The sequence below is a fragment of the Dermacentor silvarum genome, chromosome 2 (assembly GCF_013339745.2).
Source record: "Dermacentor silvarum isolate Dsil-2018 chromosome 2, BIME_Dsil_1.4, whole genome shotgun sequence".
Classification (NCBI taxonomy): domain Eukaryota; kingdom Metazoa; phylum Arthropoda; class Arachnida; order Ixodida; family Ixodidae; genus Dermacentor; species Dermacentor silvarum.
Genome location: NC_051155.1, coordinates 222,202,615 through 222,229,919, shown reverse-complemented (window position 1 = coordinate 222,229,919; position 27,305 = coordinate 222,202,615). Strand labels below are relative to the sequence as shown.

The 27,305-nt window shown below is 45.1% G+C and overlaps 2 protein-coding genes across 3 annotated transcripts in view; one reads left to right on the top strand and one right to left on the bottom strand.

The window, feature by feature from the left end:
* LOC119442707 (cell division cycle protein 27 homolog) overlaps positions 1-10,814 on the bottom strand; it is a 44,359-nt gene extending 33,545 nt beyond the window's left edge. For both annotated transcript variants that reach the window (XM_037707674.2, XM_037707675.2), the window contains exons 1-7: positions 10,579-10,814; positions 8,535-8,610; positions 7,319-7,646; positions 5,759-5,817; positions 5,338-5,468; positions 3,912-4,240; positions 3,256-3,397 (exon numbers count right to left, since the gene is read on the bottom strand). In XM_037707674.2, coding sequence (XP_037563602.1) covers positions 3,256-3,397; positions 3,912-4,240; positions 5,338-5,468; positions 5,759-5,817; positions 7,319-7,646; positions 8,535-8,610; positions 10,579-10,602 — 1,089 coding nt within the window. In that variant the 5' untranslated portion in view covers positions 10,603-10,814. The remainder of the gene's footprint in view (positions 1-3,255; positions 3,398-3,911; positions 4,241-5,337; positions 5,469-5,758; positions 5,818-7,318; positions 7,647-8,534; positions 8,611-10,578) is intronic.
* A 6,045-nt stretch (positions 10,815-16,859) lies between these two features.
* LOC119442706 (probable imidazolonepropionase) lies at positions 16,860-26,848 on the top strand. Its single transcript, XM_037707673.2, has 7 exons — positions 16,860-17,092; positions 19,314-19,420; positions 19,548-19,612; positions 20,071-20,348; positions 21,789-22,014; positions 23,325-23,543; positions 25,834-26,848. Exons 1-7 carry the CDS (start codon positions 16,944-16,946, stop codon positions 26,116-26,118), a joined length of 1,329 nt encoding a protein of 442 aa, XP_037563601.1. The 5' UTR covers positions 16,860-16,943; the 3' UTR covers positions 26,119-26,848.
* Positions 26,849-27,305: the final 457 nt, after the last annotated feature.

Sequence of the window (27,305 nt, the reverse complement as noted above, 5' to 3'; positions counted from 1 at the left end):
CATCCTGGATTGCCGCGTCATCTGGTGGCATTTGAAATGTACAACATATTGATTTTTCACCATCCGTGATGATGCAGGAGTACGCCTCACACAAAGTATAAATTTACTTGAAAACCAGTGGCAACAACATTATTACACGCTCGACATATGGTATTGACTGCATCTAGCTTTATGTTACGCCCGATTATTTTAGCTTATGATACCTGCTTTAACTTTGAAAATCATGAAAGCCATTGTCGGAGGGCTTGAACGCAGTGGATGAAGAGGTTAAGTGTAGGGGTGTGTGAATACTAAATAGTAGTCGATTTCAAATCGAATATCGAATCAAATCAAGAAAAATTTCACCGGACATTACGATACCCCCCCCTTCCCAAATTTGAGCGCAGCTGTTTAGGTGTTTTGAATTCGCATTATACTGAGGCAAAAAATTCTAAACTGAACGGCAGGCTCCTCTCGGCGGCAGCGCTGAGCCTCTGCTCGGGCAGCTCATTTAGCAGCAGCGGCAGACAAAGCACTTCCACCGGTTGCATTGCTCATTGTTCAGAAAGAAAGCGTGAACACGGGGATGCGTGGCTTACGCTGAGCACATTTTCTAGTGGCAGCGGCACAGGCGAAGTAGCGCATACGTAGCGAGTCCGAAGCCCACGCCGCCGGTTTGTTTCAGAACTGAGGTTTGAACAGCGCGAATAAAACAAGGACATGAAGAAACAAATATATGGTATAGGTGGACACGCTCGCCGCATGCCTTAGTAATGACGTCATCGGTGACCGGGTGACAGCGCACGCTATTATGGCGCCATCTAGTAGCAGGTCACCGCCGTGGAGCACAAATTGTGCTGTATTTCGCTTACCTCCTCACCCTTTCGCCATACTCTCCTCCTCTGCGTTCCTCCTCGTGCTTTTACTGTACCCTCCTCCACCGCTTTCCTCCTCGCGCTCTCTTCACTATTCCCGAGAAGTCTTTCATCCTCCGCTGCGCTCAGCGTTCACTCGCTTTTATCATCCTTCGGTGGGATCGTTCATTGTGCCAGTTATGCCGACAGTGAGGCTGACAATCAACACCGGACCGTCCTAAGAACTGCCCTCTAAAAAAAAACGCCAAATATCAAATCGCATATCAGAAAATTTAACACAAACCTTTATATTTACAAATTTCGTGCAAAAAACACAGTGTTGCATATGCTCAAGAGGCTACTCCCATTGCGTAACAATAATGTAGCTAGCAGATAACTTAGGTACCTAGGAATTGAGATGAATGTAATACGTACTGGACTATTATTAAAGGGAACACTAAATTAGTATACTAGCATAGATTACAGCTTAGTTCGCATATGGAGGTCTGGAAAATATTTGTTATCAATAGAATTTCAGTCGAATAGAATTAAGTGCTTTTCTCCCTCTGAAGCTGAAGGAACAGCGAAGTTGTCCTAAATATCAATGAGGTCTTTCAGTTTGATAGTGGGCCATACTATGCTTAATGGCAATGGTCTACTGCTTAGAAAGTTTTGCTTTCCAGTTTTCTTCCAGAAAACAGGAGGGTTTTTCCATCTTTAAAGCAGGTGATTTCTGTGGGTTAGCAGCTCGTTAACTATTTCCATATAGCGCCCACTGGGAATCGTTAGCCCGCTATCGATGATTTCAAACACCACTTTCGAGACCTTCCGCGCCGCTCATAGACGCACTGCACTATCGGACGTGAAGGAGAGTTATATTAACGCGATATCGTTAAGGGCCCTGTGTTGCAGAAAATCTGGTGTCAGTGTCAGCGTAAGCATCTTGTCTGGCAGAAATAATCATGCCGAACAACATCATCCAGAACCACCCCGACCGGACGAGCAGGCCCTTTGGGTGGCGCAAGGCATTAGTGAAGAAAAATTGAATTTCTCAAAGTAAAATCCGTCAGAAAAATTGTAAAGTACAACTTAACCACAACCTACAGACATGACAGCGTCAGATTGTAATTTGAATAGTATACGATAAAAAAGCCTGATAAGAATCCAGGGATCTTTGAATGCTATCGCGTTCCACTCTTAAATTCTGATGGTGTTTCCCTGTACTTGGGTTCCAAGCAACATTGAGGGGAATGTTGAAAACCAAGCCTTTCTAAATTTTGATTGGACCCCATGTCACAGAAAATACGGTGTCAGTGTCGGTGTGAACGGCGTCCAATAACGCTATCGCATTCCACTCTTAAAGGCGAAGCTTAGTTTTTTTTAGTTTTCTAAGCAGTTCACTTTTTTGCCGCCAGGAAAATATTCTGTTATCGATAGAATGTCTACTGAATAGAGAATCGAGAGCTTTTTTCCCGTTGGAACCAGAGAATTAGTGACATTATGTTATACTGAATACCAATGAGATTCTCAGTTTAATAGTAGGCCTGTGTTTTATGGCAGTCTATTATTGCATAGAAAATTTTGCGTTTCAGCTTTCCTCCAAACTGTATTAGGTCATTTTTTGTGTACTTAACCGCAAACGTTGGTGACGGTAAATCATAGATAACGGGATTATATCAAGAAGTTTATACTGTATACAGAATATTAAAAAAATTGAATACTAGTAGATATTTGGATCGTGAATCAAATTATCTGTACGTTCAATATTCAATTCAAATGAGTGATATCTCAGTATTCACACACACCTACAATTAATGCAACAATGCAACGAATACATTCAGTGAATGTGAAATGCAATGTGCCGTAATCATACCTGCCAACCTGCGAATCTTCAAATTCATAAAAATTCTGCGGACACAAAAGTAGGGAGGGGGGGGGGGATAGCAGCCTACCATGAGAACACACCTTTTTGGAATGCATACCGAGTTTATTAACAGTGGTTTACCTTCAGACGAAGCACACAAGTAAAGCAAATGGAAGAGCAAGGACTGAGGAACAATTACATGTTTTTTATATCACAGTGACTTTTTCTGCAACTTCACTACTGCATATTTTGTCTGCTTCAGGAACTTGTCTGAATAAGCTTGCCTGAATAGGTTTGTTTGAATATGTTTGAAACTAGCCTGCTCGAAACATGTAACCCTCTGACGTCCTTCCACCGACTTCCAAGGGTACCAACGGAGACCGACTAAATCATTCTTTCAAATGGGATTTATTTTTTTAAAGAGTGACACAACATTTGTAATACCACAGAACGAGTCCTCATTTGGTAACATTATGAGAAATTCTGGCAAGTTGGCAGGTATGCATAGGCACTGCCCACATCAAGATTAAGTGCAGTGCACACTGACTTTACACACACCTTTTTGACTGGGGGGCAGGGTTCCTTGGAGATGGCGTCCAAAATGCCCTGTGAAGTGGGTGTGACATAGGCGAGCATGCCACTAATGGCTGTTGGGGGCACGGTGCCAGGCGTGGAGTTTGACAAAGGTAGCACACCAAACCTGCACAAGCGAAGAGAGCACCATTTCAGCTAAACCAAATACTTCAACGACAGTGAAAGAAAAGCCAGCTGAAGTGTCTTCCTAAAGTTAGCAGCAGCAAAGAATGTTCAAGGTTTTGTATGCTCAAATAAGATAAGTGATCAACAGTTGGCCAACAATAGAAGCCTCAAGCTGGAGTCAACATTTCAACATGAGGAGTTGTCTTCATCAGGGCCTGACGTAGACAAGTCCTGTTGTTGAAACAGTGATTCTAGCCTGAGGCTTCCCTTGCTAGCTAACTGCTGATCACTTGAAGTTTCAATCTTCCTGTAAACTCTTCGTCGTATGAAAATAAGCAATTTCAGAACTGGCCAAGATTGTATGTGTTGCCCCAAGCAACACAAGAATTTTTGTCGTCACATTTCCCCCCCCCCCCTTCTTTTTTTTCTCTCTTTTTCAAAGCAAGTGAACCTGAGGCCCACCACAGGGTCCAACAGTTCTCACAATGAATGAAAGTGCAAGCCCAGACACTTACGATGCCGACAGTGGGCTCAGGGCCGCGGCTCCTCCCGCAAAAATGCTGCGTGCCCCCTTGACAGCCGAAAATGGTTGCGTCTGCTTGCCACTTTTGCTGCCCAGGCAGATGCTAGTGATGCTCTCGGAAGCCGGCAGCTCCGGGGTGCTTGTCATAATGCCTAGAGGGGTAGTGTCCGGGCAGGACTGCTGGGGAGTGCTTGGCGCCACCGTTGACCGCATGACCAGCAGTGGTGCCTGTGACGGAGGTGTTGAACCTGCTGACAGCGGCAGCACCGACACCTTGCCTGCAACTTGTCCACCAAGACCTCCACCCTGGCCACCCACCACCTGGAGAGATTAGTAGACACAACATGCCAAAAATTCACTATGCAAACAAACACAAGGCACACATGTACAAGAGGAAAAGAAGATGACAAGCAGTGCACTGTCCTATGTGCCTATCTGCAAGGATGGGTTTTCATTAGTCCTGTACGTGTGTCGGCGTGATTTGTTTGTTTTCAAAGCAAAAGCAGTTACCTACTGGGTGAGTTGGTCAGACACAGTGGTACTTTTAAAGCAAGAACGAGACAAACTATAATCTGGGCAAGAAAGAACACCAGCTATCAAACAATGTTTACTGTTAAATTCTGCAGAATATATGTGCCATAATTAGATGAGCAAGCCGTTAAAAAAAATTAAATTGTGGGGTTTTACATGCCAAAACCACAACCTGATTATAAGACACGCCATAAGGGACTCCGAAATAATTTGGACCACCTGGGATTCTTTAGCGTGCACCTAAACCTAAGTACATGGGTGTTTTCGCATTTCACCCCCATCAAAATGCAGCCACCGTGGCCGGGATTTGATCCCACGACCTCGTGCTTAGCAGCCCAACACCATAGCCATAAGCAACCACGGCAGGTAGAGGAGCAAACAGTGATGTTAGAAAGAACACCTTTGCATCGAGCCTTAAAGTATACCTGCATGACATGTTTAAGAAATTCAACTTTCTATTTTGACTCATCAACTTTATTTGTTTCCCCCTTCTTTGAGCAAAAAAGGGCACTATGCACAGTAAGTTATTACAGAAGATACACAAACTATCCCAACAAGATGTTCTGAAAGCAACAATATGTTCAGGCAAGCTGGTTAAAGATACCACTGAAAGAGACTACTACGACTGTGCGCTATGAATGAAACTAATGATCCCAACAGGATCCGTTTAGACCCTATATATATATATATATATATATATATATATATATATATATATATATATATATATATATATATATATATATATATATATATATATATATTCGCCCACAATTTAACAAAAATTCCAAGTGGCAAAAAGTATATGCAAAGCAGCAGTTCCCTGCCATAAGCTGCAGGCTTTAGAAGAAGCAAAGGTTATTCAACGTGTAAATGTAAAAACAAACCTTTATGTCATCTGTGATGCTGTCAATGTTGGTTTTATTAACAAAGTTGACAAGAGGATTGCTTCCTTGGCATAAATTGAAGTTTTCAAGAGATGAAACATTAAATATATCTGTAGGATTTGGCGATTCTCCTGAAATAAAAAAATAAAAATTTTAGGGCCTGGAAAGCATGCCACACTTCGAAGAGAAGCAACATTGAAATAATGTTTCTATTAAACAGCCATGTAAGTCTTAAGGGGAAGAACATGCTTAACGAATAATCTGTGACTGGCCAACACAGTTTGAGTGCTGCAATGTAAAGCAATCAACGTAACGCAACATTGAGCAGTCACCAGAGCCACCCCTTTGCAATTCAAATTAACTGAGCAAACACAAACTGCAAAAAATGTTCGAAGGCACCAATCAATTCAGGAAAACATACCTAGGTTTATGAGAGACTCATATGAGGACCAGAGAAATGGGTTGAGCTTCAGGCTTTTCCTATTTAAACAAGAAAGAGTAATCAGGAATACAGCACTCAGTGGCAGTAACCTGTACAATCATTAAAATAACAGGCACTTGCAACACAACTAAGCACATTTTACAGAAATACACTGCACCCCTATGCAACGGTTCACCATCTCGACAACATGAAAATGCATCTTATTCACAGTTCACTACACTGACAATTCTCTGTTTCATATGATAACTGCTTGCCTGTTTTAGTCACAGCGATGTTTAAAAATATACAGCAACAGTGAAATTAAAAAGCTTAAACAAAATGACATTACACTTTCAGAGACATAGAGGCTGGCTGTCTGAGGATTAATTCAAGCAAACAATAATTTATTTAAGCTTGCCAAAATAAACGACCAATAATTATGTCTAGGTACCTCCCTACTTAATGAAAACTCTTGACATTTTAAGATATTCTTTCTTCAAAACTGTCCTCAACTGTTAATATCATTGTACGAGTGAGTCCTTCCTATGGCAGTTAGGACTGTGCTATACAGCTTTCTAACAGACCACCCTGGTCATCTATTCAATGCATTACAAAACATACCCAACTCTACAATCTTATTTATCTCCAATGGCTTCAAGAAACAAACCATAGTCAAGACTGACAAAATTAGGAACTCTAGAGACATAGGACAGGTGCTAATGATGCAGGACAATGTTAACTGGTACACCTCAAACAATAAAAAAGGCCAAATGCAATAAAATTTTGTACTGCCTAAAAAGGCTATAATCAGACACTGTAGATTCTTGTAGTGACGTTCAGAATACAAGTGGATGCGTCGCAAAAGGCTAGCAAAGATAGGCATTTTTGATACCAAAAAGAAGAAAAAAAAATGCCACCACTGCTGCTAGCCAGAAATGAAATGTTGACAAACTAGCACGAATCTTCAGCATGACTTCCAAAAAAAGTGCCGCCCACGGCTGCTCGCAGCACAATGAAACATTTCAGAGTCGACATGCTGTGGTTTACGTCATATCCGTTAAACACCAGGAAGCACATGTCTTCTGCTTAGGTGTTTTTTAAAGGCTGATAATAAGAAAATTGCACTATTACCATCTCTGCAGATTGCTTAATAGTACGTACTACTCATTTATTAATTTAACCAAAGTGAAATTTTGTTGCATGTGACCTTTAATGTGCAATATCTTAAACGGAAGGTAGGCTCACATAAATACAAATAGCCCACAAGTCCTCAGGATATCTTCTCTGCTTCAATACTGCCGCCTTGTTTTGCGCACAACATGTGTTTTATACCCCTGACACACAGGCTCTCCAAAGGCCTTTGGAAAAGGAAACACACATCGGAAAGGTGTTCACCCAGGCTGACACATGACAAAAAGGTATATATGCTCTGGTGCGAGGTCCCTTGAGGAAAAGGAGACATCCAATCTCTGTTAAGAGCCTAAATGGGTAGCCCTCGTGCACAGATCCACCAACAGAACACTTGTCAAAACACTATGGAGCTTTGCCCAGGGTGCTCACTTGTAGGCTTCTGTTGCACGGCTGACACGCTCCGTTTTTGAACACAGTTGTCCTAGCAGAGCTAGGGCAAAGGAGGCAGAATCCCCAAATGCTGTGACCGTCTCATCCAGGCCTCCCTTGGCGGAGCAGCGCGATGCCAGGCCGACGTCAGCATCGAGGGCCGACTCTGCCTCCGCAAACTTGCGCAGGTCGATGCAGCAGCGTGCCAGGAGGAAGCGACTTTGGGGCGAGCGGCATCCGCGCGACCGTAGCAGCATGTATGCCGAGACCTTGTTCCCCGCCCGGTAGTGGCATGTCGCTAAAAGGTGCAGGCTTTCTTCCGTGTGCACTGAAGAGACATGGTAGCAATGGAATTAAAAACTTTTACGGCAGATGCACCGAAGCATCACAGAACCTAGATCGATTCCTTAGGACTCAAAAACTTTGCAAGCCCTGAGCCCCCCCCTATTGTAAAACTAAGTTACGACTCGACACTTTTAGCTGCGAAGGATGTAAGCAACTTGTACTTTCACATGCTGGAGATTTTCTAATGTAGCTCATCAGATTTAAAACAATAGGCCCACTGGTCACTCTCGTTCAGTTCTTAGAGCATGTACTACTGAATGCATCAAAGGCTGATTTGTTACTCGTATCACACATGATATGCAATGACAAAGATTATGCTATGGAACTGCATCTAAAGTAAACGTATGACCTGTTATATTTGCCAATCAGACTGCTACAGATTACAAGCACTGGATGGCTGCAGCAGTGAGCATGGAGTAAGTCCAAGGTGAAATGCAGTCAAATGAGTTGCTTTACAATCTAACACATTAGTCACCAACACCGACAGAGAGTCACAAAATTGCTATACCTGTATGGCTGCTACACACATATGCGTGGGTGGTAATGCTATCAATTTTTACTCATAAGAGGCCAGGCATTGCTAAAGCTTGCTTCCAAACATGTTCTGTAGTGCTATGGTGCCCTATGTGTTTAGTGTGAATAATGTAGTATATGATGACAGCATGACAGTTTATTAAGTCCATGGAAATATTGCTATTGTAAATTGAACTAATGTGCCATTTTACTGATTTCTGCAATCAATGCACAGCTGACCTACGAAGAATCACACATGTATTTGAAATTTCCATCTACAGGAAAATCATTCCTTAAATAGGAAACTCAAAGTAAGCAGTGATCAAAATGGTCAAACAATAAGAAGAAGGCACCTTACCTTCGGCATAAAGCCGCTCCGCAAGGAAGATGGCATCCGAGAATGCATAGTGATTCAGACAATGCCATATGGCTGCCTGCAACACACATTAAATATCAACAGTAAATATCTTTCTTCGTGGTCATGAGCAACGCAGAAGGAAGATCAATGACCTCAGCAAGCTAAGTCACTTTGATACAATGGAAGGCTGAATAATTTCTAGTAAAGTGAAAAATTTTCTTGCATTTACAGTGTGCACCGTTCTACAGAGTAGGAGCACTGTTTCTAAATAAATAATAATTTGATTACAATGCACACACTCTTGCTGAGTAAGCGAAGACAGCACATATACTCTGTTTCGTACTTATCAGCTGCACAAGTAGTGCAGTGATAGAATCTTCACTCTGCTCGTTTCACAGTGTAGTCGTTTTTGATCTGTGATGCTCTCTACTTAATAACCACTTCATATATTATAAACTATTTCGGATCGTAAAGTTACATCAAATCACATTACATCTTTGTGCTTCCAGTATGAGATGTACTATGTTTTGGTCACTACTACAGGCTATGTGGCCGCTTGTCACAGAAGCGTGTCTCTCCCCACACTCGGTAGTAGATAGGTTCAGATACGCGACATCTTCCCTGTAATAAATATGTCATATTTTGCTACGTAAACGTACGAGATCAATAATAAAGTAAAATTACACAACGCATACGTCTTTCAATCATGTGACATTATTTTTCAGCTGCAAATACAAAACAGCGAGAAAAGTTTCTCTAGCCTTCACAGCATTGCCTCCTGTGCAAGATCACATGTTACCATAACAGCTGTCACAACCAGCTTGCTAGTAGCAACACGGGACATTTCTCCTAGCTTTCCGTCAATAACAGAACTTAACAATCTGCAAGTAGGCACAGTTGGTGTTTTGAACTGAAGTACTGCGCTTCATATAAACAGCTTAGAAGCACATTATAACGAGGAAGCCTGCTCCCTGCTGGCCCATGTGGCTCGCCTGACGAGATGTGCTGTACTTGATCACAACAAAAACCAGGTCAAGGACACTGCTGACTAGTTCCATCTAAAAGGATTGGAATTAATTTGGTGATTCAGCATTTGCTCTAAGCAATGCTTATTGTGCAATGCACGCGTGTTTTGCAATGCACAATCATGTGCAGCTGGGGTGTCCTGTGATTTCATTGTCAGGTTTCACGACTAACAGAGTTCGTGTACTTCAGTAGTAAATATCACAGAGCTAGGAGATGCAACAGCCCACGTAGCATTTTCATTTAAGGAATCGCAGTCAACATATGTATTGCGTTTACACAGCACGTTTTCAATTTGTAAGTAAACAAAAATTGCATAAAGTTAATACTGCAGATGCCTAACGCACAATTCATGCATCCTGTGAACGCTTGTGAGCCTAAAATGTTACAACGTGAACTAAATCAACGTAATGAAAGGCACAACTGCCGCGGCACAGGTTTGTTAAATGCAATCGTGAAGAGCTTGCAAGTTAAGATTGCATGCCCGGCTTGTAATTTTTCCTTTGTAGGAACACGTACATTCGTTATAAATAGACGCACGACCTCTGAAGCAGTATTCTGATTCATCGTATTTCACTGACTACGTGATACCCAAATGCTTGTTTAGCTTTTCACCAAAGGATTTAAGCCTACTTCGTTTCTAACTAGTCCACAACAACGCCTGCATCGGATACAACATACGCAAATTTCACTAGTATATGGTGGTAAGTCTTAAAAGAACTACACCAATCAAGCGCTCATTCATTGCACTTACTGCCAGCTTAGTATCATCACGACGGTACGCTGGGTTAATGTCCGTGCAGAATTGTTTATCCTCTGCCGTTTTCATGTTCATAGACAAAAGATCTACAGCGCACAAAGTAGGACGATAACTGTACGTGCATAATAGTCACTCGTCATGCGTAGACGCGACTAACCAAGTCATTGAAACACATACAGGGACAAAAACGAGAAAACGAAAGATGCAAGAGCTAGTGCTTCGAGGCTGATAGGAGAGTGCAAAGGTTTATCACCACCTTACCTGAACCGGCTCTTGAACTATCATGGCCACTCGTTCGTTCTACACCACAATCCGATCCAGCCTGTCTTCTTGGCGGCGTTCACAATCACACAGAATAGGAAATAATTACTAGTCGAACGTGATTTTGCATGAACACGGACATACACAACTATCCAACCGTCACAGCCATATTTCAAACCCAACGTTGACCGACTCCTGCCTCTCTTGCTTGATCGGAGTTGGCGGAGTGGCCGAGTCCGGCCAATGGTCCGGCCGAGTGGCTTAGAAGCTTTGGTAGAGTAAGCTATGCGACGCCCGGATATATGGGAGCGCTCCTGCGGTGAGTCGCCGCTACCGGCGCTGTTGTGCCATTACTGTTGAGACCATTACAAGTGTGACCCGTAGGTGACGTACACATTCCAGAAGCGCTTGGATTTAAAATGGACTGAAGCATGAACCGGTCAGAGGCTGTCTTTTCTCCTGTCTAACTACAACATGTCTACCTATCCTCTCTAACTACAACCGAACGCTTCGTAGTTGAGAAACAATTCGTCCTGGTACAGGATTCGAACCCGGAACCAACGCCTTTCCGGGGCGGTCGCTCTACCCGCTCTACCATCTGACTTAACCAGGAGGCATCACGCCTTTGTACTACTAAGTGGTTCATTTGGGAAAGGGTTGGCGCTATCTTCTGCAGCCCTTGAGGGAGCACGGCTCAGCGCCGCCTTTGTAGCTTCGTGCTACATTCAGGTGGATGACAATCTTTCCGATGGATGGATGGATGGATGGATGGATGGATGGATGGATGAGGCTGAACCCTTTAAACCGGGCGGTGGCATACGCCACCTAGCCATGACTATTAACATATTTTGTACTTTGTGGTGGGTGAAATTTCACCGCTGCCTTGATTTTATCCACCAATCAGATAACCTCTGTTTGGTTATTTCTACCCGCTTAAAGTCTATTTTGCCTTCACTGTCCCTAAACCCCAATGCTTTGAAAAAATCAGCCCCGGTGCCTTGCACTGTATGGTTAAGCCCTTTACAGAAAAGTATGAGGTGTTCAGCCGTTTCCTCTTCTTCTCCACACGCACAGCACAACGTGTCTATACCTTGGTACTTGACTCGGTACATCTCAGTCCGCAATACTCCCGTCCTGGCTTCAAACAACAAAGAGCTTCCCATAGAATTATCGTAGATACTTTGGTAATTTCTTGCTTGAAAGTTCGGTATGTTCCCAGTGCTGATTTTGTCTGCATTCCTGTTTTCCACAGACCCCTCTCTGTTTCCTTAACCTTTTTTTTTTTTTCTCTGTTTCCTTAACCCTTTCATGATACTTTCTCCACCTTGCGGGATTCATCAGAACTGGTTTGCCATACAACCGAACGGCAACTACAGTCGGGTACAACTTTAGAAGGCAGCGGCATTTGCTCCTCAAAGGCGGATGCACACGAGCCTCCACCAATGGGCGCACACTCTAGACTGACGTCATGCGCCGGACGGCCGGTGACACCGCCGACGGAGAGCATGCAGTCCGCGCTTCGAGCTGGGCTGAGTCTAGCCGAGTCGCGTCAGCGGGACTATTTCTTTAGTCGCGGAGGCAATAAGCTGCCGCGCTTCGGTCGTCTGGGCGGGGCCTCTCCCGTCTATTTAAGTTGTTTCAAGCCATATGATCCTCCGCCTAAACCGCTTTGACGAACTATGTATTAATATTTGCCTGTGCGATCTGCTTATCCTTCCTCCTCATTACACAGGGTGTTTTTTTAATTATTTTTAGACACTACAGATTTCTTATAAAAAGGCTATAATGGAGTGAACGTGGCGTTTTGCAGACGAGTGCATTCGAGGCGGACATACTTTGCCGCTAACACCGGGAGCTTCAGAAGATTAATTAAGACATTATTAATAACCTTTTTATTAGTGCTCTAGGAGTAGTTGTTTAAATGGCAAATTTGAAGGCACCCTCATCTCTCTCTCTCTCTTTTTTTTTAATCTGGAAAGTCGCACCTAATTTGAGATGCTCTTCATCGAATTTCAACGGTAAATCAAGGCAATATCGATGCCGAGCGCAGTGAGAGCGCAGAAAAGGCGGTCCCGCCACAGAACACCCATGGTCCCGCTATCATATCAGGACGAAACGCTCCGTGACGAAAAGCGCGAGGAGGTTGGAAACCGAACGTCTCGACCAGTCGCGGCAGCTACTGATACGGCACGCTTTGCCTGGCAAGCATATGCGGCTGTGTCGGGTCAGGATCTGCCGCGGTATGCTTTCAAAGTCAGCCGCGCGCTTCTTTGCGAGGCGTTGCCATCTGACGCGCAGCGGGACGCGCTCAGTATCGATACTGCCTCGATTGATCTTTTGAATTCTGCTTTGAGTATCTCGAATTAGGTGCGATATTCAAGATTTCAAAAAAAAAAAAAAGGGGGGGGGGGGGTTGCATGAAAATGTCACTGCCTCCAAATTTTTCATTTAGACAACTCCTGAAGTCTCCTGAAGCTCACAAAGTATGTCCGCTCCGCCTAGGCACTTGTCTGCAAAAACGCTACGTTCGCTGCGAACAGTACGAACAGGGGGTTCGTTTTAATGTGTGGCAGAACTGTATTGTTTCTGCATGGCTTACTTATGGACGCGTTACAAATTATCGGTGAACCATCATTTTCTCCCTATTTTCATGCGTTATAAAGCTTCGTAGTAGATTTCTATAAATAAGGCACTTTGCAGATATCTGTTTAAAATTAGGGGCAGGTTATGGGTGGTGTTTAAGCGAAGTTCGAGATGTGCGGACTAATTACGGCTTTAGCAGTAAATTACGTATGCAAGTGAAACGGTGAGTTCTAAACTCACAGTTTCGCCCTATACAGGCGAAGCATTGACTGCGATAGCAAATTATTACACAACTATACAAAGTAAGATGTTTACGTTTTATACGCTCTAGTATACGCTTTATGAGCTGCATAAACTGCTGTAGCCATTCACTTACTAACGAAATTAACAAGCATGTTGTCAAGCGCAAACGGGCGAACACGAACACATATAGCACGTCTCACTCAATGACCGTGCGGACACTCGCTGTCAGAAAGCTGGCGTGTTGAAGAGCCACAGCAGCGGCGAGAGAATGAATTCCCCTTCATGCTACCCATCTCTCCAACGCGAACTAGGCGCGCGAGAAGACAGCGCACACGAAGCGATCAGCTATATATCCGATCGGCTAGCCTTCGAATCCAATACAGATTGCCTCTCAGATAGAACGCGGCCGCGCTCAGCCGCCGCAGCTGGAGTGAAATATGAGATGGCCCACTAACCTGCCACCCCCCCCCCCCCCCCCCTTTCCTGCGTGAAACGACGGCGCGTATCCTCCCCGCCTTCCTCCCTTGCAAGCGCGAGAAGACGCATCAAGGCACCGTACTTCTCGAGCCGTGCTCCCTCAAGGGCTGCAGAAGATAGCGCCAACCTTTCCCTTTCCCTCAAGAACCACTTATCATCATCTCGGTTCACCCATGCAAGCTTTCGCTCGCGCCTAAACCACACAGTGCGCGGCCGCGATGTTATCGCACTTGGACATCACGGCAACGGCAACGACGACGGTTGAAATTCGCCTGGAGTGTCCATAAATTGCTATCGCAATAACATGTGTCTTACAAACAGACGAAGTTTGTACGCAGAGCTCGCTTCAATTTTTCATTTACAATGAGCCCATTGAAATCAAAAGATGTTAATTATTGAATTTTTGTTAATTCGCGACTAATAGACACGTATCACTCGTGGCCCTATGGCCGTCACCGCTGATGGAATGTCTCCGAAGGAACCGTACTTTTATTTCAACACGGATATTGTTAAATACTACAAAAAGTATTATTTAAAATACACTTAGACACCCGGAGTATAACAGCTTTCGTTATAGAGCTCATTACACTGACCATATATAGCTATCGCTATATGCAACCACGCATAACAACTATATGCGAGCAACTTTTAATGCGTAAGCATTTCTTTGGCTAATAAGCCAGCCCCGTCACTCGAAAATTGTAATGCCTTGTATCTGCACAAAAATGCGTAATTTGAGAAGTTACGGCATTTAATCGTCATAATTGCGTAAATGTAGATTATTGGTAGCTTTACAAGCGATAAGGAACAATTTAAACAAAAAAATCAGAAAGAGAATAGCCATATAGGGATACATAGGGCTCCGCAGAAAATTTATGGGGAAGCTTATAGTAGGGGTGGGCCAACTGAAATTTTGGGGTCGGTCAACTTGAAATTTGCAGGTGGGCTAACTGAAAGTTGGGGATGGACCAACTTGACATTTGGACATGGGCCAATTTAAATCTAGGGGTGGGCCAACTGAAATTTAGGGATATGCTTACGCATACTTAGACAACTCCAGTGGAGTTTCTGCATTCTTTTTTTATTAGAAATACCTCCACACAGCGCACTACGCAGCCGCAGCCGCTCCTAGTATATTACGCACAGGCCCCGGGTTAGGCAGTATCGAAGGTACACCTTGTGGCTGTATCATGATAATACGATAATTAGTGTCTGTATTTCTGATACATCAGATACATCTGTGATACATGGGCGACATGCCCGGTGTGCCACCCCCCCCCCCCCCCTCTCCTGGATACGAACCAGAGCTAAGCGTCCTTTGATAAGTATTAAATGACTCGGCTAACACGTTGTTGAATAAAACTATGATGCACGAGTAGCGTATCAAACCACTGATAATTACGTTCCGTACGTACCCGCTGCGAATAAGCCGTCACTGTGATTATATAATTAGAGCCCTCATGGTCCTGTGAAAACAAGACTGCGCGAACAGCTGGTTTCGTATTCCTCTCGAGTACATAGATTTCGCGGCCTTTGCTATGCATGGTCAGTTCTGTATACAAACTATCCCCAGCAGTGGCGGAGGCAGACATTTTTTTTCATGGAGTTGCGTGTGTGTGTGCACGCACTTGACCGGGTGAGGATGAAGGCTGGAAGGGGGGGGGGGGGGAGAGGGGGCACGTAGCCTGTGTGCCATCCCCTGACTACGCCACTTGCGCTCGGGCTCTAAGATCTGAGTGAGATCAGACGCTGCCGTTTATTGCGCCGGTTCTTAATTGCGTTACCTTGCTGCCCTATCCATGATACCACTACCACTAGTATAACTTGCATAATAATATATGTTACTATGTTGTGCTGTAGCATTGAAAAAATATTAGGCAAGTGACATGAGTAGCACAATAATGAAGCGAGAAATTGCAGCTCGTAGCAGGCGCTTCCAGCTTGCTCCCCGATCGGAACCGGTTGACGCGAATGGTGCAGCAGCGCCGCGCCACGGCCGCTCGCAACAGCGCATGATGACCGCTTGGGACGGCTTGGGATACTCGCACTCTATGAAGCGGCAAAGATGCACCTGCAAGATGCCGTGCAAGAAATAAACAGGCTTCTAAACTAACAAGCGCAGTTACGTATTAAAAATAAAGTAAAGTTACATTTAATTACAGTACATCTAAAGCAGACGTTTAGTTTATTACATGTCGATATTTTAGACCGCACCCCCCCCCCCCCCCCCAAGTGGTGGCTCGCATCCCCGATCTCCAATTCTAATTATCAATAGTGGAAAATAAATGTACGCACGACTCTGCATTGAGAGCGTCATGTCTCATTATACAGTAAAACCGTCCAAGAAGCGATATGCAAGCATTCTAATTTCATTAAGCGCTATCCACTTCAGCGCACGCAAAACTTTTGCATGTTAATGTTCTATAGTCTTGGAGGCCATGCTCTAGCCTTGCTGCGACGTCGTGCGATATCTAAATTATAAAAATGGAATGCGTTTGAACGAGCTCATATAGGCATGGCGGAAAAATATAAATCTGTTCTATTGTGTTCAATTTACAGCGTCGAAATGAAAGGTCGTCGTACGCAAACTCAAAAACAAGGGCCAGTTTGAGCCACGGTTCTCCATCATGGTTTGAGCTTTCCAGGGCTCCAGAATAGTGAGAAATATCGCCAAATTTATCCCCCACCTCCCACCCATTTGTTAAAAAATATAAAGAAATAAAAAAATAATAAATGAAGCTGTGAGGTATGGTGGAAGCATGGCGCTTATCCGAAACCGAAACGGAGTGTCCCGGCGGGGTTTATCTTTTCTTTTAAATAAATTGTTATCACTGTAAAAAAAAAAAAAAAAAAAAAAAAAAAAAAAAAAAAAAAAGAAAAGAAAAGAAAGCGTTGTATAGATAAGCGCGCTTCTGCTTACTTTAGCCTTGCATCTTTAAGCGGCTACGGGCTGCGGCAGCCAAGTCTCTCAGAGGTCGAGTCTGGGTATAAATTCCTCGCCGCTATAAAACTTGCTTATCGGAAGCGACGCGACCTCAGTCGCTGTTAGCGCAGACAAAGCGATGGCTGACAAGTACCGGCTGCTGCTGAAAAACGCTCGGCAAGTTGTCCAAGTTGTAGACAATGGACAAAAAATTGTGAAAGGCGATTCGATGAGGCGACTGGCCGTCCTGCAAGGAAACGATGTTACTTTCAGCATAGTGGTGAACCAGTGAGTAAAACTTGGAAACCGTTATTTTCTCTCTCTCTCTTCTCAGATCTCTCACTTGCAATCACGGACGGGTGTTTATAGTGCATGTCGTATTTCTGTGACGTGTATTTTCGCACTAAGCGTAACCTAAAAAAAAATTGATGCCCATTCCTTATACACTTACCAAATAATATTTCGTCGCATTTGAACAACGATTATTGTATATATGTGCTTCAGATATTTCATAAACAAAACAAAATGCATTGGTATAATATTTTTTTTTCTTTTTTTGTGAGCTGGGGCCGTATTCTGAAACGTTCCACTTCGGCGATAGTTTGCCATTCGCCTTCAGGCGCGCGCTGATTGGCTGTTTCAGGAAAATTGGATGAGCTGATTGGCTCGTTGAGCCCGACGTCATTCAATTTTGCTCAACCGGCCAATCAACGCGCGCCTGAAGGCGAACGGCGAACTATCGCCGAAGTGGAATGTTTCAGAATGCGGCCCCTGTCTGGCAATAACTGCTAAAAGGTTAATGACATATTCAAGTGTGTTCTATAGCGCTATATAGTGCGTCCAAGTCTTTGACCGCGCTTTTAGCTTTATCTTCGCAGCTGTACCTTATACGACGTACTATCGACCAAAAACGGTTTACGGAGCACGGGATCTCAGAAAACGCTAAATATCCGAGCAGCCTTTAATAAAAGTAGCCAGTAAAACCGTACATCGCAGTGTTGTTCGCATATACCAGTAGAGGCTGGAAAGGGGAATACCAGGCTGCGTTTTGAGGCTGCGGAGATATTCAGCTTTATGTCAGATCCCTTGGTCCGTAAACTTTATTGGTCGATAGTACCTTCTTTCCACTTAGAGAGACTCTAACAGAGTTGAAATATTTCTGGAAAATTGGCGCTAATACGCGTCAAGCAGGCCGGGTTGAAAGCGCGACATGGTGCCGTGGCATGATACATCGGGTCTATCACCATATTCGTGTTTCCACATGGGGACTCCACATGCGTATGACTGAGATAAACGTATAACAAAAAGATATTGTGACGCGTACTCCTGGAGCAACGTTACAACGCCCCAATTACATCTGAAAAAAAAAAAGTCTCTGAACAGATAAGTCGTGCTGACGACATACCCCAGCTCATCAGCCCTATGCAACCTTAATGGGAGGGTAAGTTTTACAAGTGATATCTCAAGCTAGCGCCCCTTTTGCATGAGGGGCATCTTATGCAGGACCAGAGCGAATGACCAACAAGCTCCTCCTTTACACATTCCTCTCTCTATCCCTGGGTACCACCTGCGCATATTCCATCCAGGATCAATCTAGAGTATTTATCTATAGTACTCCATCTCTTTACAACCATTTATGCCCTCTCCTTCTCACACCTTCACAGATTCTCGAAATTTTCTCACGTTACGTACCATTCGGTACAGACTCCCGATGAATTGCCAGAGATCGCTGGCTGTAACCCGCTACCGCTAGTCAAAGTAGTAGGTTAGCCACTTCATCTAAAAGGCCACATAGCGCTCACCACCAGAGGACGGTAGCGAAGTGTAGGAGTCGCTGACGTAACGCAGGAAGCCGCACGAAAAAGAGTAGTGAAGGGACCTGTACTCTAACAAAGGGAGTGCTCACGAAGTCTTTTGCGGGAGTAGCTGTTTATGTACTGTTTATATAGTATTATGTTGAAACGCCATTTTCGAAAGCTTTCGTATTCATGATTGGAGTACGTTACTGCTTCAGCACAAGTACAGCTAGCGTTCTCTATCGGAACAGCGAACAAATAGATTGCCGGCATTTCCTTTTGCAGGAGTAACTGCTTATGCAGTATTCAACGCCATATTCGACAGGTTTAGAACTCCACAATAGTGCATATACATATGTTAACTCTTACGATGGAGTAAGCGAACGTTCAGTCGGCTTATGCCGAAGCATGGTGAACGGGCTCCCATATCAAGGGTACGACAGCTCTCTGAAATGGAGTTAAATATGAAGCATGTTACTCTCGCAAGAGGAGTTTCCAGGGTTGATTGCAAACCTTAACTCTAGAAGTGATTATGATGATGACAGCTAACATTTAAGGACGCTTCGACATATGTCAGTTTGCAGGCGTCCTTTTTCTCTTTTCTCCTCTTTAGACTGCACTTGATTTCTTCAAGTAAGTTCATTTTTACAGTCCCGTTCTTAGTTGCTTGTTTTGTCTGGGTTCGAGACCAATACATGGAAGCAATGTTGCAGGTTTGGGAGGATAGCTGCGATAGACGAAAGCAGCGTCATCGCCGAGAACTACGAACAAAGCCAGTTTGAAGAAGTTATCGATGCCACCGGCTGCTGCGTTCTTCCCGGTGAGTCTGGGCTGTGTGTAACTAAAACGCAGCTCAAGTTGATGTATAGCGACGCGTTGCGCGATTACTGGAAATCTTAATTGCTCGGAAATGCTACAGTGTAGCACATCTAACATATCTTACGCAGGGCTCGTTGATTCGCACACGCATCCTGTATGGGCAGGGGACCGTGTACACGAATTTGCGATGAAGGTGAGTGCCATAGGCTATTGCCGCCAACCTAAAAAAGTGCAATATTGTAACAAGCACTTTTTTTTTTAAGCCAAACTTTCTTTGTATACATCCCGTGAGTTTGGCGTGTCATCGGGCGCCCCGCCGTGTAAAGTGGGCTAATCCCGAAAAAAAAATATGCATACTAATAAAGTGCGCCGATCTCACGGACTGTGTAATCAAACATGGTAACTTGATGAGTCGATCATTACATCAATGCACGATGTGCGTCCTCGCAAGCCTTTTAGATGTCGTTTTTAACACGGGGCGATCCTGGAGGCAGTGCAATCAAATATGTATGTGGGCCGATCCCGATAATGCATTTTTAGCCCCCCCATGAAAGGCTTCCCAGCATGCCCTGAGTTTTGACAGCGCCTGGTTCTGAAGCGGAGTTTCGGAACAAGTCGTAAGCATTCAACTGGTTGCACCTGCCCTCGCAGTTGGCCGGCGCAACGTACTTGGAGATTCATGAAAAGGGAGGTGGCATCCACTTCACGGTGGAGCACACGCGCAAGGCCAGCGAGGAGTACCTGCTGGAGGGCCTGGTGGAGCGGCTGGACGCCATGCTGCGGACCGGCACCACACTGGTCGAGGCCAAGTCCGGCTACGGACTCGACCTGCAGACCGAGCTCAAGATGCTACACACGATCGAGAAGGCTCGCCTAAGGACGCCGATAGAGATATCCAGCACCTACTGCGGCGCGCACGCCGTTCCTAAGTGAGATAGTCCCGTGCACGATGCATGTGCATTACGTGTCCACACGCGAGTCTTCATGTGCGTTCGTACAAGTGCGCGCTTAAAAGTGAGCAGGTTTCTAACATTAGATGAAAATACGCTTGGCCTACGTCAACGCGCACTGCGTCAATATAGAGATTTTATTTTCGACTCGTGGGCGCGGCCATCTAGGGCATTTATAGAAGCAATTTATCAACTTTGTGCGCAGTGCACTTAACATGGTCGCGAAGCACCCAATCTGCCCGCACGGCCATTTTTATGCACACAAAACGAATCTACTATACCGTGAATTCCGTTGTTACTTTTTGAAAACGCAACCTTAACAGTCCGCGATAGCGGTATTACGACACTTCCGATGGGTACGAGCGAGGACGAAGATATTTATGAGCATTGGAATGCTACTGCGCTGTGAAGTTCTGCCATGTTGTCGAATTCCGTTTGAGCCAATCGAAGACGGTGTGACTGCTCTGTCAGCCTATGGCATCTGACAAAACGGTGAATAGAACAATGTGGCGGACAGCATGGAAGAAAGAAGTAAACTACAGGAGGGAACATTACATCACGCAGCCAGCCTCAGCAAGCGAACTCTGCGTGAAGCGTTTTCCCTCAGTGTAGCGGCTCAATACGTGACTCATAAGAGCACATTGCGGTAATCTTTCATTCCCGATAGTTTTTAATCGATGCACACGTGTCCGGCTGCCCTGCTAATGCTCTGACTGCAAAGCGAGAGCACTAAAACCTACCGCCTGCTCTGACGTGACGATCACGTGTTGGGCCGATACGTTTGGCTTCAATCGTGTTGCGCAATGCTCTCTCCCAATTCATTCCTTCCTCCTCAGCGAAGAGTGTTTAGAGTAGCACCCCTGGAGCAGGTAGCCGAGCCGAGCTCCCTTTTTGGGCAGCAGAAAAGAGCACCTTTTCCCCACACCACAACCCCTCCCAACCCTTTAGCCAAACACCTGGAATGCTGCTCCAGATGATTATGGTGAAAGGTGAAAATGTGGTTATGGTGAAAGCTGAAGCTGAAGCTAATGCGAGCCTTGTAATTCCTTAAGGAGGCTTTGGTTATTTTACGAATTCAGAAATTCAATTACATACGTTTGCTACATTGCTAAACGGACACATTGTCAGACTGCACAAGTACCTGCTATATATTGCCAGTAATGTTCACGACACGTCCCGTCTACGTACCCTACCGCGTATGATGTTTTATTCCTGCATAATGTTATAAAAATGACATAATTATAGTTTTGGAGTGACTTTCACGTATCCTCGAAGTAGGTCAAATATTGAGCGGTGGTAAAAGAAAAGGTAGCTCTAAACATCGTAGAAGGGAAATCGAACCAAACCACAATCGTCCCTCTACGCACCAACATTTTCCCGTGTGCGTACTCTGGGAACAAGCGCACTGTGTCGTCGCAGGGGAAAGAGCGCTGAAGAGGCCACCGAGGACATCGTGACGAGGCAGCTGCCGGAGATCAAGAGGCGCATTCTGGAGGGCACGCTGACCGTCGAGAACATCGATGTCTTCTGCGAAAAGGGCGTCTTCGACGTCGACAGTTCGCGCAAGATTCTGCAGGCCGGTCGCGAAGCGGGTCTCAGGCTCAACTTCCATGCCGAGGAGCTCAACTGGATTGGCGGAGTCGAGGTGGGAATTCCGAATGCATATATGTGCGCCTCAAAACACGTGTTCGGACTCGTTTGAGTGTGTACACGGTCGAACAGTAGTCGAGTTTAAATTAATGCGTCAAGTGGCGCATCGCATCGCATTTCTAGAACATCGCACCCTTGTACGTTATATACGGCGGTAATGCGCCAGGAGAGGGTATAGATCGAGAGAAGTCGACTCACGCAGTACGTGTAAACGCTCGCGTGTCGGATTGAGGGACAGAAAGAGTTATGCAAGCTCTAGCGGACATATATTCAGCGACCACCTTTATGTGTGTTCGTGCCACACGACTAAGACAAACGGAACCAGATTTCTTTCGTCCTGCTTACAACGTACGAATTCTTTATGAAATGTAGATTCTTTACTTTTATCGAACCACTCTCTATACTGCACAGCCTCGAACACTGTCTCCTTTTGTGTCCGACCAGAATGCACCTGCTCAGGTCTAAGGCCTGCTGTACGCACACGACGTCGACTTCTTGTTTAGGCTGTATGCGATTCCCTTATCTGCCTCCAAGTGGCACATACGATGCATTTTGTACCTGCTGACAATACATGACATAAATGATTTATGTTGTTGCTGAGGAAACTTGTTGCAACGGGCAAGTAAGGCAAAAAGATATTAAGAAGCACAATGATGCGCAGATTATTTGGTCATCGCTAAAAGATCACGGGCTCTCCAATACTCCACTGTCTGGACTTCTTTAATTTATGAATGGCAAATGTGCGTCTAAGGGTTTTCCTTTCTTTTTTTTTTCTTTTTGGAACGCATGCACTACCATGTGACAATCACACTGAATCAATACTTGCAGGCCTTCGTCTTTAAAAAGCTACATAAGTGGCTTGTGGAGCTTATTGCCCGTAACTAATCGTTTGTAATCTGTGGGCTGGTCAATTCGTATCCGGCAACTCTAAGCACTTTCTCTCTTGTGTACTTTGTCCCTGGACAAAGTCCAGTAGATGGCCATCATCTACTTCAGATTCGGTGGCGGAACGCTTGGGTACTTCACAGGTTCTTCACGTGCTGGAACCCTTCCCTTCGACGACCGTTCCATCGTAATAGCCCGAAAATCTCTTCTCGTACGGAATACGCAGGCTCTAATCTCTCCGTATGTCTGCTCCCTTCCTCGTAATCTCGATCGTGTGGAGGAAAGAAGTCTCTCTCCGCAGACTAGCTTCTGGCTGGCGCCCTTACATGTTCCGTAAGCTGGGCTGCCCGGGCATAGTGCGTGTACGGTTTGAGCAATTCATCTATACTAGCAGAATCTCTCAAGCGGCGATTCCTGCAGATGGGGGCGTCTCTAGGCGCCGAGGCCATGTCGCACCTGGAGTGCGTGTCCAAGGCCGGCATAGATGCCATGGCGAAGGCGGGCAGCGTGGCAGTGGTGCTGCCCACCACGGCGTTCCTGCTGCGGCTCGAGCCGCCACCCGTGCGCCGGCTCATCGAGGCCGGCGTGGCCGTCTCCCTGGGCTCGGACTTCAACCCAAACGCCTATTGCCTAGCCATGGTGAGTGTTTGTGAGATAAGCTATACCAGAGAACAGGCTATACTCTGAGCTCAGGGGGACCTAACAGGGTGTGCTTATTCTTGACACAGTCACATTCCGCCATATTGTCAAATTCGCCATCTTGACAGCTCTGATTAGCTCACGGAGCCTACTACGGCCTCTCTGATTGTCCTAAAACGCCAACACGGCGGAATTGGACTACATGAAGGAGTTCGACACTATCCAGAGGGCTGTCCAGCCGCTCGGACGGCCGAGTAACTTATAGATAGCGTTGTGCTCCTGTGTCACTTGCCTTATACTCTACGGCTCCGAATAAAATTCAGTCGGTAACCCATTTGTTCCGTTCGTTCACTTGTCCGTCGTCTGCGCTGTTCGCCATGTTGAGTGTAAGCCAACTAACCTAGCTTAAAACCACCGCGCTTTTGAGTGTCGCCTCTTCAAAACAGCAGGTCCTCTTTATGTCGTCTCTCGTAAACAATACTAGTAGAATGTGAAATTGCACTCACGCTTCCGCGTGGTATGAATTAACTTCACCACTTGAAACGACGCATGAAAGAAAAATGACAGATGTTCACAGGTGGTGAGATAAAGCTGCTTGGAACAATGCTGTATTCTATTAGGAAGCTTGGGCCAATGACCTAATTCGCTTTGATCTTAGTCCGATGTGCCATATGTAGAGTATCGACATGCGCCGAGAACTCCAATGACGTCTCGCCTATACACCTTTCCACCAAGGCATGAGAGCATGTCCTGTCTGGACTGTTTCGCGTGGGTAGTTCTGAGGGCATTATGGCTGTCAGCCATAATGCTCTCTTTGCAAATCTCTAAATAGGGCTAGGAAAACAAACAGGATACGTTATCTCTCATAAATTTCCTGAGGCAATCACTTAATGTGATTGTGGACAGCGCGAACTTTATAGCGTTGACGATAACTGTTTGTTTTATACTGCGGAAAGAATGACGTAAGATAAAGTTGCAGATGATACCTCTCACACGAGGAAACGACCGCTTTGATGCTTACTGTCTAAAATGTCTGTTTTTTTTTTTCGCTTTTCTTTTAAGCCGCCTAAATTAGTTTCGCTTGGCAGTCTTCGCCGGTTGGCTCTGGAGTTTGTAACAGAGCATTTGCAGGTGATCACGATATATAAAGCCCATCAATTGGTCGAGTCAGGTGAACTCAGCACCACAGCCGCGGCCGGAAACCAGCTGGATTCTATGCAGCCGCGTCTCGGACGTGAAGTCGTTCAAAAATAAGGCGTTTCTCTCAATCTTTCTCTATATATTGCGGTGGCCTCGCAAACGAGTGACGTCATGACCTTCCATTGTGTTTTCTGGCACTTGTATAGCCAGCGGACAATTCTTCGAGAAAGACAGCACAGCGCGGGAGAGAAAAACATGCACTGGCGTTGCTTAAAAAATCACAATAAATGCACGTCCGCTTAAGCTTTACGGGAGTAAAGGTGTCAGGAAACACAAAGCAGCGATTTTGCTTACAGTCATCTTAGTGCCCAGGGAATGCTTTCGATTTTTTGTTGCTACTCTACACAGACATCTGTTGCCCTGGCAAAGACAAAACTCCTTGTCGAAACGTTGCTTCCGGACTTCCCGTGTTCACCCGCTGTTGACAAAAATAAAGTCTACATCTTCCTGCGATCCATTTGCATTGCATGTAATAACATGTGATTCATGAATTCATGTTTACTTAAACTCACTGCAGATTCACACCAGGTAGGTCCCCTGGGACACGCTCATACTCGGACTCACGCCCACCCGGACTCAGTTTCGACTCATTCAGACTGAAATCCTATAAGACCTAATTGGGCTCACACAGGCAAAGTCTCATACCGGCTCCGACTCACTGGTGCTCAGAGTCAAACTCATTGGTGGCTTTGAGCTTCAGCTAATCTGTCTTGGCCAGCTTATGGCTCCAACTACAAAATTCTCGCCAACGTTGGACATTGCCCTCATCTACAAGCGCCTGTTAGCTGAGTCATTAAGACCCTGTATAGCTGTGATTGCAATGCAGAGTAAAAGCCACTGGCATATATGTAGAAACGACCTAAAATGACTTGGAGCTGATGCTAATGTGAGCTAAAATGAAGGGCATGTTGAACGTACAGGTTGAAATACTGATGGGAAAACGAGACGATAGCGGAGCTTTGTCGCCTTGCCTGTCCTTTATTCCTTCAACTTGCGCTCAACGTGTCCTTCTTTCAAGTGTTGCTCCAGCCAGAGATCATGGTCGCTGCAACAATTGTTCAAAAACCGCTTTACTTACGCGTCTTTGCAGCCCATGGTGATGTACCTGGCGTGTGTGGTGTGCAAAATGAGCCTCGAAGAATCGCTGGTGGCAGCCACCATAAACGGTGCCGCCTCACTGGGCCGGTCCTCGACACACGGCTCGCTCGAGCTGGGAAAGTGCGCCGACATGCTCGTGGTGGAGGCGCCCTCCTGGGAGCATCTGGTGTACCGCTTCGGCTGTCACGACCGCCTCGTCAAATGGGTCATCAAGGCCGGAAAGGTGGTCCACGAGAGGGCGAGACCGGTCGATTACCAGAGCGCATTCCGCTGGTGACGCGATGCTTAAACGCGGCTTCACGCGAGAAGTCTTATGGTGGCTACAAAGCACGGTTTCTTTTCTTTCTTTTTTCTTTCTCGCAAGTGTCGTGGCGATTGATAAAGGTAAAAGGAAATGGTGGAACTTCTGCGGGTTTCTACGAGCAGGTATACATTGATAAGAAAACAGTGACCTTAATCTTAGTTGTGGTGGGGCCAGTCAAGATGGCTTAGAAGGACACTAAAGAGAAACCCTAATCAGTGTAAACTGACACAGTTTTCCTTCAGAACTGCATTTTGGTTAATTTCGTGGCAATAGGTCGACTATTAGAAGGGAAAATGAAGATCACAGGTCCGTCCTCTGAATTTCGAGCCGAAACACCAACGCCGGTATGTGAGTGTGACGTCATAAATTTCAAAGCATTTATTTCGTATTTGGGTCGCGGTAACTCGGTAAACGTTCGTGAAATTTGCTAAACTTTTTCAGTCTTTGACTCTTTTAGACTACAATAATTTCGCTCCATTTTAACCCATAAAATATTAACCAGGTCCGCGCAGACGTCACCTGGCAGACCAAACCTTTTATAATGATAAGAGTGGGCTATTTGGCATTGTAGAAAGGTAATTTTCAAATACAGCTAACATTATTTTTTTTATTTGGTGTCCCTTTAACGAAGTAACTTTTTTATATATTTCTCACCATATACCTTGTACATGTTATGGGAAATAAATTCAAAGTTTAACTCAAACGTGTCCAGTTGCTATGTGGGCATTGCGGAAATGGGCCGCCGTGAAACAATCGAGGATCTCTTGCTACGCCCAACGGCTGGCAGGTGAAGTATATATCTATATCTAAAAGTACTTAAAACGTAGAGTGATGCCTCTCTGTCGCGATAGTCATGATTCGGAAATACGCAACATCAAGCTTCATATTTGCAGCATTGGCTTATAAGTGTGCTACGATGCAAGCACTGACGCTAGTCTCAAAACTCGCGACTATTGATATCGATATGCAACGTACAGCATTCCGACTCAGAGCTTATGTTTATATATAACCGAACAGCGACACATTGTCGGTACGTGGCAAGTGGATGCATAGTACAGTACCTGCACATGACATGACTGTTGCAGCCGACGACCCCAGCCCTTCAGCAGCCTCTTCATTCTCCATTGTATACACATGATAGAAGTGTTTTTTAACAGCGA